This window comes from Ptychodera flava, chromosome 20 (genome assembly GCF_041260155.1).
Source record: "Ptychodera flava strain L36383 chromosome 20, AS_Pfla_20210202, whole genome shotgun sequence".
In the NCBI taxonomy this organism is placed as follows: Eukaryota; Metazoa; Hemichordata; class Enteropneusta; family Ptychoderidae; genus Ptychodera; species Ptychodera flava.
The window spans coordinates 16,139,627-16,156,963 of record NC_091947.1 but is presented as its reverse complement, the minus strand read 5'-3'; the positions used below and the strand labels follow the sequence as shown (position 1 = coordinate 16,156,963).

Here is a 17,337-nt window from a genome sequence, read left to right as displayed (position 1 = left end):
AATTTCATTTTTGTCCGGACAGAAATACAAACTCTGTTGACACGCGGATTCCAACGTTGGCATTCTTCTGAACCTGCTCGAGCCATTTACAGCAATTTAAAAATAAATATTCATTACTTTGACCGGTACTTACGTCGTAGTCCATTGTCCGAACAGGTTGCGTAGCCAGATGTCTGGCAATCCACGACGCAATGTTGTTTAGATCACGCAATAAAGGTGAACTTGTACATCTCGCGTGATCGCGGCGTCACCATATCTGCGTTCTCCCCAGCACGCTGAGCATGCCAGACGTCAACAAACGAGCTCGGAAGGGAAACGCGTTTGGACAAAAATTAGCAGTTTTATGCGGCTATAACATCACTAATCATGTTTGTTTCTTCGTTAAAACAACATTTTGCAACAAATATGAGCCTCCAACATGGAATTTTCCGGTGTAAAAAATGGTCAAAAGTTACAAATAATGGCCCTTTAAGTTGCTGGTCATGTATCTGTTTAAATACAGGTCATCATATTCATTTTTTTAAGTATTACCGGCAACCCTAAACACTCTAAGAGTCATCTGTGTACCATGATGTACACTCAAGAGCGATAATTTCTTTTTCTGAGGATGTGCATCAGGGCGTGAAGTAGATTTCCATTGTATATAATGGTCATAATTACCGGTGTACTATGCCTGACATCTTGCTCGGAAACCACTTAATTCGTTATTGTCATTTTACAACCTGTGACCAATTATAGCCAATTGATGTAACAGCCGGTAAAGTGATTAGTCACGGTGAGTAAAACACATCTGGCGACAACGGTACGACTTTAGATTCATGCATTGACATATAGAAACTGCATGCAACGCCATTGGCATGTAATTAATCGAGTGCCTAATCCTTTCATTTTCTGTACGGTAGAATAATAGATTTGACTGAGTAAATACCAGCATCGATAATCGGAAAGAACTTGTTGAATAATAACAAAGAATTTCTATGTGCATATGGTTTGGACAGTTGTCAGTTTGACAAAATTTAGTCATCGTGGGTCTATGAATATTTCCCTGGAACAGACTGGAGTCGGATACGAGTACTTGGCCGACTATACTCAGTTGAATGAACTGTTTGCCGATCTGAGCACAAGCGGACCCTTGGGAGACATCGAAGTAGCACAGATGTCTTTGGTCACCGCTGGTCAGTTGCTCCGTGGTCTGTAATTATCTTCTGGAGCAAACGAAAAGAGCAGGAAATCGAAATGAATGATACATTTGGTGTATAAACACTGTAATTACAAGAAAACGGTGACAATTGAAGACTGCTTGAGTCTTAGCCAATCAATTAGTTTAACCATAGACCGTAGAGAAACTGTGGTTTTCGCGATTTAATGTTATTCGCTTCATCATACAGCAAAATGTAATTTTCTGGGACCCATGGCTGCACCAGGATAGGTTTATTTTTCAATGTCATAGAGAATCTCTTTGAAACAAAGGAAAATGCATATTTCATCATTTATCAAATGACATCAGCGAGTTTTCATTTCTGTTCACAGCTTGATATCGTTGGGTCTTCCGTTAGCTCTGAAAGTTCTGAACTTGGGCGATTTAAAGTTTGTTCTTATCGTCGTATCATCACTGAAGTCTCTCTCTCTCTCTCTCTCTCTCTCTCTCTCTCTCTCTCTCTCTCTCTCTCTCTCTCTCTCTCTCTGTTTCCCAAGTGTCTATTCATTGACTTGTCCACGCAACGATCATAAAATTTTGTTGGTGTTAACATTTATCGGACTTGACACAAAAGATCTTGAATCATCTGGCAATCAACCCAGTGTGTGAAAACGCGCCCTCTCTGTTCGGTATCCAATTATGAAACCCGCCCTCGTCTGTTTGTGGATAGAATATAATAAAGTTCGAAGTGACCGTCGAAGCATGGTTTGGTTCGTTTAGCTATTGAAGAAAGGTCAGGATGATATTGAAATATGTCATTTTTTTACCATGTCGACGCTTGCCATCCTATACAACTACCAATTCTACACTTCATGTGCTGCCTGGACGGGTCGCTTGAAAAAAGATGTTTTATTCTCGCTTTTCAACCTGAGATATTTCCAAAAAATACATGTATTTACTACCAGTCTCTCCCTTTCCATTATTAACATGTTCAACTCGTAACACACGGCTACACAGCGCTGTTACCAGTCAACAGACATCGTCTGAAGGTCCAATGTGTTGACCTTATCAGAGTATTGAATTAATTGCCAACACCAGGCGTTATGATGACGCGTGCTGCGGCGTCGGCAAAATGATCTACTAGTATCACTGATAAACAGGAGAATAAACCACATCCTCTCCTGAAAGAACTTTCTACTGCACCCTTTGCTACGATTAATTATTTTATTCCCTTTCCTCGATGTCATGAATGCTGTTCAATGAGGGTGATATGAAGAATAAAGCCTGTGCGCTGTTGATGGCAATTTACAAATACGTTGACTTTAATTTGCATCGATTAATCTATGTTCTGTTGTGTGCTTTCAATGTCAAATGACTTAAAAGGACAGTGTCGGTCAATTTCAATTTTTCTTACTCGCATTTCAATTGGGGTTTCGATAAGCTTGGAAAGTACAGCAACGGATGTCTCGCTAGGGTTGTAGTGTATTATAGAGCTAGGATTGGTTTCTAATGATTATGCGCTGTTTTTGATATGTGGCATGAGCTTGACATGAGAAAGAAATTACAAAGTTCACATTAGTTGCTTGAATAAGCTAGTCGATATATATGTTGCAGTTCCGGCATCCTGAAATTTCGGGAGTTTTGGCGGAATTTTTGCGCCGTTGAATAAGTTCAAATTTACTGATTCATTTGCATATCCATGACGTCACACTTTTAATGTCCAACAACCGCGAGTCTGAACACTGCGTGCTTACAAAATCGTACGTTAACTTATTACTGCAGTCATAAAAGGTGGCGTTTTTTCGAATCTTTCGAGCAGCCGGCGTCGTCAGTTGGAAATATGAAGCGAAACATGGTGCTTCATGCATGGACGCCATAATACCTCCTCATCGCCCTAGGAAAACCAAATCGCCTCATAGCAGACACGGCTTCGAGTTCAGTCTGTTTATGGGAAAACAAAACAGCGTAACAATAAATGTCTGCAGACAGCGTCTTGTATCCACATTTCCTCGATGATGGGACGGGCTGTGCGCTATATCATCCAAGTGTCCGTGTTTTCGCTGAAGCCGTTCAAAACACAATTGTTACGGCAACTTGTGTTGTGTTTGCTAATTTATTACTGAAAAGACACGCGTTGAAAAGAAATGCGCGAGAGACCCGTTTTTCGCGGAAAACAATAGATTAACAAATCCCCCATGTTGACTTGGTGGCGCCACCGCCAATGAGTGACACAATTCATGAAAGGCGAAGTACGCATGACTCGAAGGCTATGATTGGATTTGAATACCGTTGTCACCTTCTTGAGAGTGGCCATTAGGTTGATCCATTGCAGTAGTGACGGGTATAATTAGAAATCCATGGTAATTGTAGGGTATTATTTTGCCAACCGGATGTTAACAGAGATCACCATCTGTGACACAATCTGATAAATTTATTAACAAGCTAAAATATTCGGTATTGAAATGGGTTTCGTTTCATTCAGGGGATAGTGAACTACTTGTATTTGAGTGATGGAGAGAGACATGGTGGCATGCTATGGTGTACGATGACACCTTTATGAAAGGGTTAAAAAATTTGCATCGCTAAAAGTTATTCGTAACAAAGTCTTGATGACGTAAACAATCGTGCGAGGAAATCGTGCCTATACACACCACGTCATCCTCCGTGGTGACAAATTCATAAATAGCTCTAAACAAATGATATGTCGGTTTCAAAGATGGGTTTTCCTCGGAGTGCATGTACAGCAACCGGGGAAATTTTCTCACAGTTTATGAGCTGTTACCAAAACTACAGAGAGCGACGAAGCGTCGATCCACCTGTCCAAATGTCCACTGCTTTTGAGTTGAAGCTTGGGAGCCTCAACGTGAAACAAAAACAGCCTTGTAGTGGGTTTCAGATGGGAACATTCACATGTAAATTTTAATCACAAAAAGTTTTTTGGGAGGATTTTGGAGTTTTTTATGCCTACAGGCATTCTACCAGCATATACGTTTTTGAGTGTGTACATACTACCAGCAAGATTCAAGGCAACTGATGAGAGGGACGGGCTTACCAATATTCACAAATGTTAATAACTCCGAACAAGTATCGCTTTTCCCATTGTCGTCCTATGTCACCACTATTTCACATGGAAAGCGTTTACATCGTGGTCACGCAACGAAAATGCCCTTCAGATATACAGCACAAAAAGTGCACGCGCGCGTACGCCTTTGTATCACGTGCTACCAGCACTTCTGATGTATGCGGACCGATTGGGCAGTCCACGCTGAAATTGCGAAGAGACAGTTTTAGACAGAGCTAGTCGTATATGACCAAGTGTTTTAGGCAATGGACCTCTGTTGTCTCTGTCTGCATGACCACCTACCTCTCTGTCTCTCTGCCTCTCTCCATCTCTGCCTTTCTCCCTCCCCCCCTCTCTCTCTCTCTCTCTCTCTCTCTCTCTCTCTCTCTCTCTCTCTCTCTCTCTCTCTCTCTCTCTCTCTCTCTCTCTCTCTCTCTCTCATTTCTGTGATCTGTGATAACCGACATGGATCAATGATGAACACAATTTAAATTTTAGGTTTCGATCATTGCATGAAAGCAGAATAAACTGCATTTATAATATTTCATCATTTTCCAACACTATATGTAATATATTGGTCATACTTTTTGCCTTTCTAACATTTAGCACAAAGTCTGGTGGCAAGAAAGTTATAGGAAAAAAGCTAAATGCACTTGAAGAACTAGAAGGAGCATATACACTAATTCGGAAAACGGTGATTAATTAGGTACGGACCAGAAGCCCTATTGTCTGAATGCTTGTGTTTCCAGAATGGTCATAGACTCAATCAACAGCGAAAACTAAATCGTTACATTTTGATACGAATTAGGACCTACGCCACCTATTGTTTTCCAACATTCCAATTCGAATAGTCTATTGAAACGTGAAGAAAACTAATTTTCAGAATATTTTAAAACATTTTTCATGACTAGAAATGATTCACTAACACCTTTAATTTCATGTCACCTTATGTTCACGTGCAGAACCAATGATGTCAGTCCTGGCACATATGGACTAATTAGAAACGATAATTGATATTCAATCTTACAAAACACAACAATGTTTAATCTTTTCTTTCCGCATGGTTAATAGTTTAACCGGTAATTTACCCACTGTTTATCACCACTGCATTTTCAAAGCAACCAGCGCATTGGTTCATTACACTGGGCTCATTCAGCCGTGGACTGTTGTACAACACAAATTAAGCTATTTGTTATGGTAAACTCGCTCCACGAAACAGCCCTATATAAGACTGAACGCGACCCGCACGTATACGTTACTTCATTCCGACGGCAAACCTACGGACGCGAATTGAAATCACCTGGCATCAACGAAGATGACCCAAGAAGCGCTCATGTCCAGACCGAAGCACGCCGATGCACGGGCGGAGCATGGCAACCTTGGCGAGGTGGCACTCGTTATACCGTGTGATGAAAGCCACGCGGAAGCTAAGGGAAGAAATAGCGCATCGTCTTCACCAACACGTAAGTATCAAAGTATGCCACGATGTGAAAAATGATAAGACGGAATTTTCAATCGTCTACAAGAATGATGACCTTTTTTGCAAAAAAATGATTTGAATCATAGACAATACTGAGAAGGGAGACTCGCTTTTACTGTCTGGGTATATATACCGGTTTTGCCGAAACTGTCCCGATTTCCCACTTCACGTTTACAGCATTTCAAAAGACGTGTACTTTACAAAGCATTTTTCAAATTTCGGTTACTTTGATCTTTTATCAACCAACGAGCGAACTTATGTTTTTATCTTTTCGCTTTCCTTTTTTGCAGTATCCGAAGTGAGTTCAGATTACAGCTGTGGCGAAACAGTCGGACGGAAACGGAAAAGGGCGCGTACGGCATTCAGCAACGAACAGATCATCAAGCTCGAGGAAAAATTTAACGAACAGAAGTACTTGGCCCCGGCCGAACGAGAAGACTTCGCGGAGAAAGTTGGACTTTCGGAAATGCAGGTAAGCATTTAACCTTTCTTGTGTGAAAAGTAACAGTGAGACAATCCATGGAGGGTCGTTTTTTGGCTCCATGAGGGACTATGCTCCATCATAGCCCGAGTCACTCCACACTTTGTGGAGTAGCCGTAACTCCACGAACGAGTCTTCATCTGAATAAACAACATATTCTCCAAAACAAAAATATATCACTTTTGTTCAGCTGTAGTGGACGAAGAACTGTTACTGAAATGCTGATCGAAAAGCAGTAAGCTTCATAAATAGCACTACGGTGAATATAATGATAATAAACAGTTTTTATCTTTTATGTTACTACGTAGGTGAAAACCTGGTTCCAAAACCGACGAATGAAATGGAAGAGACAACCTAAAGCGGGCGCTGACGTTCCGAGTGGCGATGTACACTTCAGTGGATATTGCAAATCGATGATTTATCCCGTTTCAACCTATCCATCCCATCACGCCATGTTTCCATCGTCACTGGCGCCACCTGTTATTCCTGAGGCACAGCCGCAAGGTCCACAACCGATGACGACAGTCCATATTCCACCGATCCCACTGCCCAGGCGAGAATACTATCCATCGCACTACCCTATGCCCACTGCCTTGCCGCACTACGCACCGTTCACGCACTTGCCACGACCCTGCGTGCCGTTCCCAGCGGACTCGTATTTTTCAAGCTACCGCGCAGTTCCAACGCCGTTCGGACCACTACGCGGACACTATACAAGTCTGCAGTACTGAATTAAACGTCACAAGTACTTTATCGAAAGGGGGAGGGGAATTTCGATCAACATCAATCGACAATTTGTTATATGTCGTCAAAATGTTCACTAACTTCAATAATTTAAACGACAGTGGTGTCCTAACCACGCTAGTACTTTAAAGCATTCGCATTAATTTTATTATCTGTAAGTTGGTTGATGTAGCAAACGAGATACCTTGCCATTGTAAATATTGTGAATACATTACAATTTTATATACGTATATCTACTTATCATTAATAATTAAAAAACGGAAACTATAATTTTGAAAAAAATTTTTTGAGATGTGTCGTACTTTGAAGTCGGGGACCACTTTGAGGTCTTCACAGTCGTATGGTGTGCATTTAAAGTGTGCGTCGTGTGCTAGCTGTGTGTGTGCTTGTTATTCTCCATGCACATGCTGCTTAATTGTTTCTTTATAAATTAGCTTTCTTCCCTTTCAACATATCCTATTACATTTATTAACAAGTAATTAATGCAAGCAATTGATAATTAATACAATCGTTGAATTAGCTGGATAGAAAGGCCTTGCTCTGCATGTACAGGGATACCAATTAAATGGCTGTTCTTATAATCTACGGTGATTAAGTTAACTACTAACATCACAATTCTGCGATTTTGATTGAAATGTGACCCAGATATTTGAATGCCACGCACGACAACAACGGTCCCTGTTTACGAAACCGGGACCGTTGAAAATTCCGTCGACTTGGCTGCTATTTAAAATAGTTACATTGCGCTAATAAGCGTTGGACGAGCATACTATTCAAAACACACATTGTGCCAGTGATAGTCCAATTTAGGAGTGTTTGTGAGTAGTCTTAGCAATAGCTTAATTGTGGGTCAACTTGTTAAGTGTTTTAAATCCCTGAAAAGGGTGTAAGACTTCTATTAACGTCGCAATTGTTCTTTGGATCACCGAACAATGAAACAGGGCGGTATGTTGTCTTCACTGGCGCCAGCGGCCTCACAAAACCATCGATGAGCAGTCGAAAAACAAAAACACGAGATCAAAATCCACGCTGGATACTAGAGTCTCATTGTCCAGAAGCACCTCTTCGGGTTTTGCACATGCTGAATAGCGTTCCCTCCGATCAACAGATGTGAAACGGTTGAAGACATCTCAGAAACGTAACACTGCACTCCGCTCTAACGAAATACTCCCGACCTACCCTACTTTTTACCTGCCGACCCTAAACTTTTTATAGCTTCGTAAACACGGAGGTGAAAAAACGTAAAATCACGCGTAGAGGGACTGTGCTTGGCATTTGATTTTTGCTTGCACGAGGATGTCTTTTATGTTTTTTCCTTTTATATGTGGATAGAGACTGTGGTATGATACATTTGGAAATGTTGTGGGCAGTGTTTGACCGCCCTGAACCCCTGAAAAATGCATATTTAAAAATAAAAAAAATTGGAAAAATAATTCCTGCCAATCTACCTACCTTATTTTTGAAAACCATGTTATCTGAACAGCAGAGGTTTATTTCTTCCGCATAATACATTGATCTTACATGATCCTTCATCATCTTCCATGTAGTGTAAACACGGAAAGAGAGCTAGACTACATTCATGGTAGAGGACTGGTCAAATTACCCAATGATACAGAGAACTAACAAGAATTTTGTTGATTAAAATAAAGTAAACGTGAAAATATAATTATGTTGTATATTTATCCTAAAATGTAAATAAGAAAGTTTATTTGTGGTGCTGTCGCGGATGATACCGTCTAGGGCTTCAGCAAAGTCTTTGTATGACGTAAATACAACAGTGATAAGAATTAGTCACGGTTGTCGAGGAGCACGCCCCTCGACGTGCGTGCAATGTGCGACCATTAGTGAACGAGCCGTGACCTATCGCATTAGTTTCTCCAGCTCCAACAGTTGTAACTTGTAATGTATTTTCAATTGTCTTTGTCCTGTTTGTGTAATACAGTTTCTTTCTGTTTTTTATTTCCAAATCGCGCCGAACGCTCAGTGTTCAACTTGACAACACACCCTACATGCACGTGGTGTTCAATGTTATTGTTTACAAACATGAGGGGTAGCGTCTCCACCTTACCAATAAATTCAAGTCCGGACTGGGATTCGTTCGTCAAAAAAAATAACATCGCATATTGTAAGCAATCATTTGCGCATACAGGGCTCATACGTTATGTTTCAATTACAACCTTTCTACACACTGGTTTCAAATAAAAGATGTACTTTTTTTTCTTAAAGATGTTAGACTGCCACCCACCCACCCCCAGTCGCCTGGTTTTCCTAGTTACTAGCTAGTCAAGGAGTTCACCACACGATCTACGCAAGAGCCCACCATTAGCGCGTCGGTCTGCTGATGTTTAGTCCTCCAATTTTTTATATGTTTTGATACTTATATGCCCATGCACAGACTTGGAGCAAGTCTAGGAAGATGTATATATAATGACAATAGTACATTCCTTTGCCATATTTGACAGTATGCGAAAGCAGTAGTCGTCGCTTATGTCGATACAACCATAGACCACAGTTCCTCAGACCGGAAGAAGAAGCGCATTGCTTATGCGTAAAAAACATTCAATGCCCGGGTGAAGGTATTATTTCTGAAATACCTGGTCTGTAAGATTTCATTGTCAATGTTACCCGGTCACTGAACACGAACTCCTGACTAACGAAGGTTAATTCGATAATTCAATGTCTTCAGAGACCTTTGAACGCATGTCTTTTACCCTGTTTGTGATTTACACATCGCTGATTGTAAACGTGAGAAATTCTCTAATTAATCGCGGAATCCCATCCTTTTCAATTTCACTTTCGGTCACTCACGTATGCAAATGACCATCCACTGGCGCCGGGAAGACGAAAGTCCTGATCTTCGTTTTGTTCTCATTGATAGCCATTGAAATGTAAAGTTACTTTTTTGAACATGTTGACGGGTTTCACAAAACTTTAAAAGAATCGTAAGGCTAATGCAATATCGCACGACAATTAACCTGTGAATTAGTAAGGAGAAAGAGATTGTTCTTGGACTCAACAGCCCACAGAATGCCTCACATTTATTTATATAAAGAATCACGCGTATGTTATGGAGGCTGTGAATTAACCAAGATTTTTAACACCACTTTTGTACGTAGGATCAGGGCCTACGGCAGTTCCTGTTTGCTGTCTGCTATATATTCCCAACGTGGGAGATGCAACGTGGGTGTACTACGGTAAAACCCAACTCGAAAGTCACCGTACTATATGTATTTCCAGCGTATGCAAGATGCACACAGGCACACTTGGTCCAGGCACGTCCGAAAAACACGTTGCCACATCCTCCTCAAGGTTGAAATCAGGGCCTGTCGAGGGAGGGGGGTTTGTTTAATGGTGAAGAAATACAAACATACTACCCTCTGAATTTAGATGTTGTTGAGTCACACCTCAGCTTCGTGTGGGCCCACTGTTCTGCAGTCTTACTTTGGCATGTTCAGTCCATGGCATGGGTGGCTGGAGGTACAGGTGTACTACCTACCTCCATGGTCTGAGTGTACTACCATGCAGGTAGTAGGCGCTACCTCCACGGTACTACGTACCCCGGTGCATAGAGGTAAAACCTCGACGTCTATGCTCCGTGTTAGTCTATGAGGTCTCGTCCTACTTGTGTCAATTTCATTATAATCTTTACCACAGCCTGTATTTTTTTCGGCACCCGATCAATCTATTCCCAATTATAAAACACGCCTTCCCTGCACTGACTGCTATCAAATGAATTATATACACGCAAATTCATAAATTACAGCAGCTGAGGAGGCGCATGAATATGTCGTCGGTTCAAGACTGAAGGAGTTAGACTGTGTTAAGTTATTTTCACACACGTTCATGTAGAATATTTCAACTATGTAATTTTCAGTACGCACTGTTCGTTCCAAGCGCTAATGGGTATTTTAATATGCCCCCTTTGGCCCTCAGTAATCTGTTTACAATCGTTTTATTCGCACATCACTCAATACGAGATGATTCATAAAGACATGACACCAGTGTGATGGTACATTTTTATGAGGTGCAACGCCCTCCCAACGTAATTTATTATATGTTGTCCGGGTCAAATGAACCACGGGCAAGATTCTCGTCATGTATAACTTTGCTATCTCTTGCAATTGCGGATCATTGGAGCAGCATATGGAGGGATACAGGAAGTTTCCTTTGTGTGCGAGGCAGCTGTGTGTAAACGGTATACCCTCACACGCAATAGACATTAGGCTGGCTGTGGTGTTCTCGACAAGTCATGCAGCATTCTTTTGCGTGTCCGTGTATGATCAAATGACGTGAAATTGAATTGACAAAAATGGGTTTTATCAGAAACTTGACCGATTGAACAAAAATAAAATGTAGTGATTTGTTCGTAACGCATTATACGTCACATCGTACCGCTGTTACTTAATTATTTCACCTTTTTAGGGCGTACTCTGTTTTCCTTCTTTTGACGCATTAGATACGGGCAAAGTAGAATAATGAATTTACAAAAGACATGGGGGTAACATATAGTTGTTATAATAATTGTAATGACTACTTGAAACTGATTATGTCGCAAATAGTTTAAATTTAATTGACACTGTTTTGGCTGAATATTAGGTTACAATCCGTTTTTAATTCCATGGTATATCATATGCTCATACTTCATTCAGCAACGACACAAAGTAAACCTACAGGATATATTTTATCAATCAATCGTGTGAAAATCGTCTAAAGTTATTAATCAGTGATGTTGATATTTACAATGGCGCCAACAAGCCATTGAAATAAACATCATGATGCTATTGTTCATGCACGTCATAAACCGTGTAATCGCTTAAATGTTTAAAAAAGCGCTGAGAGCTTAATAACCTTCTGGTGCCCGCATATCAACTAAATCCCGATAAAAATTCGATTAACATACAAATACAGAATAACAGCAATTTGAGCGTTCGGACAATGGATTGTATAGGTTTTCCATGTATTCAGTTTGGATGTGTGAAATGTGTTCCAATCGCACTTTTGACGATCGTTTGGCGCTCTTGGTAGTGTACAAGGCACACATTTAATTAACGGCGCCAGTATTTGTAACACGTCGCGTGCACCGATAACAAACGAACTTAAGATTTGACATAGGTCAACGCGATTGTACACATTTTGCGTTGAATCAATGATTAATTTTATAGCATATAGAGAAAGCTCGGCCTTTCGTAGCGTTACCACGCAAAGAGGTATAGTATTCACATGTGTGCAATACCTCCATGAACATTTTGTTGCTGATGTAACTATTTGCCACTTCTTCGTGGTTCATAACTTGTTCGCTGACGCGACATTGTCGATATTAAATAGCAGATGTATTAACCCTTTCACCACCATGGTTTAGCTCAAACCCTTTGTTATAAATGTTGATTGTAGACGTGTTTACAGGAGCTGGGGGTGAACAGGTTGGACCAGATGACGTGTACAGCTAAGATAAGTCACAGTCCGTACACTACATTCGGTGCATGAACCAGATCGATTTCAGCGTCTTGAAACATTTGCCCAATACCCAACGCCTTGATATTGTATCATGGCCCACTCTGTAGAGGGATCATGGACATGTATCGCAAGCTAAGATATATATTACTAAATTTGTATTAAGATTTTCTAAAAACGCCAAGGAAAGCAATATAAAAGGTGTATTAGTGTATCAATGAAAGTCGGCAGTTTTCATGTTTCGGGGAAATGCGGGAGTGGCCTATGCTACAATATAGAACAGTGTTTTGTTGTTGGTAATCAGCGTGTTTTCTGATATATCTTTCAATTAACAAGTTCTTCATAAAAAAGTACCATTACACTAAGCTATACCTGATGATCAATTGTCAAGTTTCTTTCGCTACTCAATTTTTTTTTAATTACAACCAAATAGTCGGCGGATCCTCTGTGATACAGGGCTGGCGCCAGCAAGGTGCGATTGCCGTGAAAATCAATAGAAAGTGAAAGCTCTACCAATTGTCATTGTAATGTAGCTTTCTTCTGTTCACACGTTCCTAACGAAGCGAGAAAAAGTACGAGTATTGGGCATTAGATACCGGACAATGGAAACATTTACACCTCTATATTCACATGATCGCGGTTTATGATAGCTCGATCCATTCCTCGCACAGAAAAAAAACACAATTTAGGATAGAGTAAGAAACATGGGAAAAAGGAAACAGGCCGACAAAGATTACCTTAATTTTATCCTTTTCGACCGACTTTACCCGTGTAAATCGACTGAAGCGGGTAGGGGGTGTTAATTGAACCATGTTTCTCTCTACAAGATCCGTATCCTTTTTCCTTTACATACAATACATGTACATGAGTTTGTACATAAACAGCTGCCTCGGGTCTTGTCATTACGATGTTTAGCGTGAAAAGCTCCTAACACCCCATCGATCAACGATTTGACACCGATAGGCGCTGTCCGGAATTTCTCGCCATCGACGGATTCCTTGCTAACCTCGTGTGGTCCCTTTGTTACTCGGTTTGGAAAAAAAATCATTGTCAATATTGAGGGAAAGTGTAAGACACAGTTAGGAAAACAATGAGGATCGTTGTCGATTTCAAAAGACGAGGAGGTTTGTTTTCACTTGCTGGCGCCACCGGATTACACACAGTCGGGACAGGAATTTAAGGCTCTCTGAAAGGTTGTGAAGTGGTTTAACACTTCTTTATTGCCGATTTAATGTCTTCTTTTCGCAGCCCAACACGTGTTGAAACTGCAAACCGCCCCTGCCTCCCCGGGCACAACCGTACACAGCGACTACGGTCGGCGGCACAAGTTACCAACCTAATAATAGAAACCGTCTGAATTTTACTGAGTATGGGAAACTAGTCGTAGAGACTGCATTAATGAGTGAAATTGTTCAGTGAAATACTCCATGAAAGGGAAGCCTTTGTGTGCAATTCTCTATGTGCATGCATGGTGTGCGGTGTCCAGTACCCGCAGCTTTCAGATACGTTTTGTCAATGTGAGCTACTTCTGTGCTTATATATCCCCATGAGGAAAGGGGTAGAAACTGATCAGGAGGGTTCTCTCTTAGTTGTCTCTACAAACGTACCCTGAGGGACAATATATTGTCGTCGTTATCTGCAGATCTTAATGGATGAGTCGCAGATAGATTTCAACAATCGCTGCAGATAAAAGCCAGCATACAATGCCTATTTGTACGGGTCGTCTGTCGTATCTGACAATGTCGATGAGCTTCCGAAAATTATTCTTTTAAAATCTGAACGGGTATTTTTGTTTCGGCGAGAGTCGCTTCTGTGTCGTGGAGCTGTCTCAATTCTGATTCCCATCGATGTTAATCTGTGAAAACCCTGGCGCCAGTAAAAGAAAACACATCGGGCAGTTGAGAAAAACTTTCTAGCTCTTCATTGTGGTCAGGACTATAGGCCTATCGGCTATGTGTAAACTGGATTGAAGTTTGATGTAGGTTGACAATGATATGGGCTTTCATGTGATATTTTTTCCAGAATTAACGCGTTGACACATGTAAACAAAAGTAGGTGAGACCTGTTGAGTCATTATCACTACTCCACAGACCCATTCACAAGTCAATAATACTTTTTCACACGTTTCCCTGCAATGTGATTGGTCCATACGTGCCAAGTCTATGCAAATTGGCTCATTGCGCAGATAGTATAAAGCGTCGCTATTACCTTCAGTACACTACTTTACTGTGTACTCTCACATCCATCACAGCTCTCTACGATTACAACTATGGTTACGAAAGGCGATATCTCAAGCGACGCAAAAAGACAGGACTCCAGAAGGCCGTCTGACGTCGACGATTACGAAGTTGCCGTTATTCTTGCGCAGACGTCCGCCATGGTCGATGGCAAATTCAAGAGCTCAGACACCAGTAGCGTTGCCGGCTCCGAGACCGAATACAGTGGTGCAGAGAGTGCGATCAGTTCCCCGACACGTAAGTACTAGCCTACTTCCATCCCTATCGCAGTTTAAAGGCCAGACGTGCCCTTGTGGTAGCATAAACACCGAAAGAGTATCTGTCGGTCACGTCGTTGCACCGTAAAATGTCGTCTAAGAGGTGCTGTCGGGCTAAACTCTAATCCATACATCCACAACCATCTACCTACGTTAACAGATCCAGTGCATAAAAACATATCTCACTTTGTCGTTACTTCTTGAATATAGCGTGAGCTTCAACTCAACTTCTATTACATCCTCAGTGCAAAAAATAGTAATTAGATTTTGTTCGTGCAATAAACAATCTTGCGAGCCACACCTTATGTTATTGCTGTACTTTCTCCCAGAACATATTCACAGTGAATAACCTGTTCTTTTTTAATCCTTTTTTCACAGCCTCTGACAGTGGGTCTGACTTGAGCACCAGTGACAGTTGCTACAGTGCGTGCTCGTCAAGGCGAAAGCGGGCACGCACGGCGTTCAGTAACGAGCAGGTTTATAAATTGGAGAAGAAATTCCGAGACCAAAAGTACTTGTCACCCACAGAACGTGAGGAGTTTGCTGATAAAATTGGACTTTCAGAAAACACAGGTGTGTAAACGGTTCGATTTACTTATTTGGGGTTGTTTGTCATATAATATTCGAAATACGGTCCTGCTCTTCCTAAAATTATGTCGTCTTATTCATAAAAACCATCATCAAACGAAACTAACGCCTAACATCTAAAATGGCTCACTTTGTAAATTGACAGTATCAAATTGGACCTACCGTGAGAGAGAGAGAGAGAGAGAGAGAGAGAGAGAGAGAGAGAGAGAGAGAGAGAGAGGTGTTTAAAGGTGACTAAATGTGTGTACCTCCTTCAAGAAATTAATGAGATTATCTTTTTTATTATTGCAGATAAAAACTTGGTTTCAAAATCGCCGCATGAAGTGGAAGAGACAGCGCAAAGATTACTCTGACGACCCAACACCTCTCGCTCCTCATCCGTATTCCGCAGTCGCCAATCCCTCCTACCCATCACCGCTCATCCCCTCTCCACCAGCTGTCTACCGCACGCCGGTGATGTCATCCCCGCTACAACCAATGACAACCGTCCACCTGCATCCACCGACTCAACCCATGGTACCGATGCCCTACCACCAGGCAGCAGTGCCGACGTTATCGTACCAAACCATGCCACCGATGAGGGCGGCTTTCGCACCAGCCATGCATCTTCACCCAGCAGCGAACTACAACATAGGACCCATAGTGTCGAGCCCCTACAGGTCATTTCATGGACAATACTCGCTACCGTACTTTGGTTGAAGAAGTTTCCTTGATAGAGATTTATTTACTTTTAAAATGACAGAGACACATCAATGCCGTCTGACTATTGTTTCGTTTCATTGCATTCTTCCGGTACCAAGTACCCCCAGTTTCGTGTTCTTTGACTTAAAAATTTCAGCGAAATTTTTGTATATACAGAATTTTTAAACTATTTATTTCATAATAAACTTTCCATTTGTTTGAAATTTTGCTTCCTGGATTTGTTCCTTTATGTTTTTGCCCCCTTTTCAATAATGCACTCACCACAGCCATTTAACAAGGAAAGTGACAGGCTTCGCTTCTTTCAAAAAAAAAGTAAACAAAAGTTAAGTCCATTGTCCTGTACACAACACACAATAAAAAATGCAGTCACGCATGATGCTGAAGATTGGGTGAAAGAATTTCAAAATTCTCCACAACCCCAAATTAAGCTCCATTTACCCCTTTAGTATTCGTGCTTATATAAGTGAAAACTACTATTCACATGGAAAAAAATCGACTTTGCCCCTGTTTTCAAATTTGAAAAACACAAAAACCCCATAGAGTTGCTTTTTACTTCATCAACCAACTGTTTAGACTTGCTCAAAGACTGTTGGGATATAATTACCAAAACAGAATGGGTTAAACTTCACCAGACTCGCGCTAAGTGGTAGGCTAGTGCGTGGGGTGAACCACGGTTCCTCCACAAATTTGTGGAGGGACCTTGGGTGAACGCCTTGGCCAGCCAGTAACTGCTGCCGAGAAAAGCCAGACGACTGGGGGCCAGTTTACCAGCTGCTGTGTGCAGACATGTCTATGATACGGGCAAAATCTTGTCAAGACCCCCGACTGCGAACGAACGTTGCCGAACAAAGCGAAGGGGACAAGGTATTTTCTTCGGCTTATAGGGGCGGGGCTTCGGCCGCCCTGCTCTCGGGTGTCTATAGGCTGGATTACCAACTGAAGAAATTATTAATCCAAGATTAATTATGAGATAACCATACGCCCCCGCTTACGCCATCCGTAATAAACAATGTTTTCATGTGCCATACGTCACATACTGCGTGTCATACACCTTATTTTATTAAATCATGTCAACGTCCCGCGGGTGGATGGAGGGATGGTGTTGTGTCTTGCAAATGAAATTAAACAAGCTATTTCATAAATCATTGGGTTTTGAGAATGGAACTCGCAAAAATCCGGGGAGAGAAAGTCTATAGTT

The 17,337-nt window shown here is 41.4% G+C and overlaps 2 protein-coding genes across 2 annotated transcripts; both read left to right on the top strand.

Moving 5' to 3' along the window:
- The first annotated feature begins 5,439 nt into the window (after positions 1 to 5,439).
- On the top strand, positions 5,440 to 7,184 carry LOC139120156 (homeobox protein ceh-30-like). The gene is made up of 3 exons (XM_070684311.1): positions 5,440 to 5,662; positions 5,970 to 6,151; positions 6,469 to 7,184. The coding sequence occupies exons 1-3, from the start codon at positions 5,515 to 5,517 to the stop codon at positions 6,889 to 6,891; spliced, it is 753 nt and encodes a 250-aa protein (XP_070540412.1). The 5' UTR covers positions 5,440 to 5,514; the 3' UTR covers positions 6,892 to 7,184.
- Positions 7,185 to 10,151: 2,967 nt separating this feature from the next.
- On the top strand, positions 10,152 to 16,342 carry LOC139120731 (homeobox protein ceh-30-like). The gene is made up of 4 exons (XM_070685268.1): positions 10,152 to 10,243; positions 14,552 to 14,829; positions 15,228 to 15,424; positions 15,729 to 16,342. The coding sequence occupies exons 1-4, from the start codon at positions 10,152 to 10,154 to the stop codon at positions 16,134 to 16,136; spliced, it is 975 nt and encodes a 324-aa protein (XP_070541369.1). The 3' UTR covers positions 16,137 to 16,342.
- Positions 16,343 to 17,337: the final 995 nt, after the last annotated feature.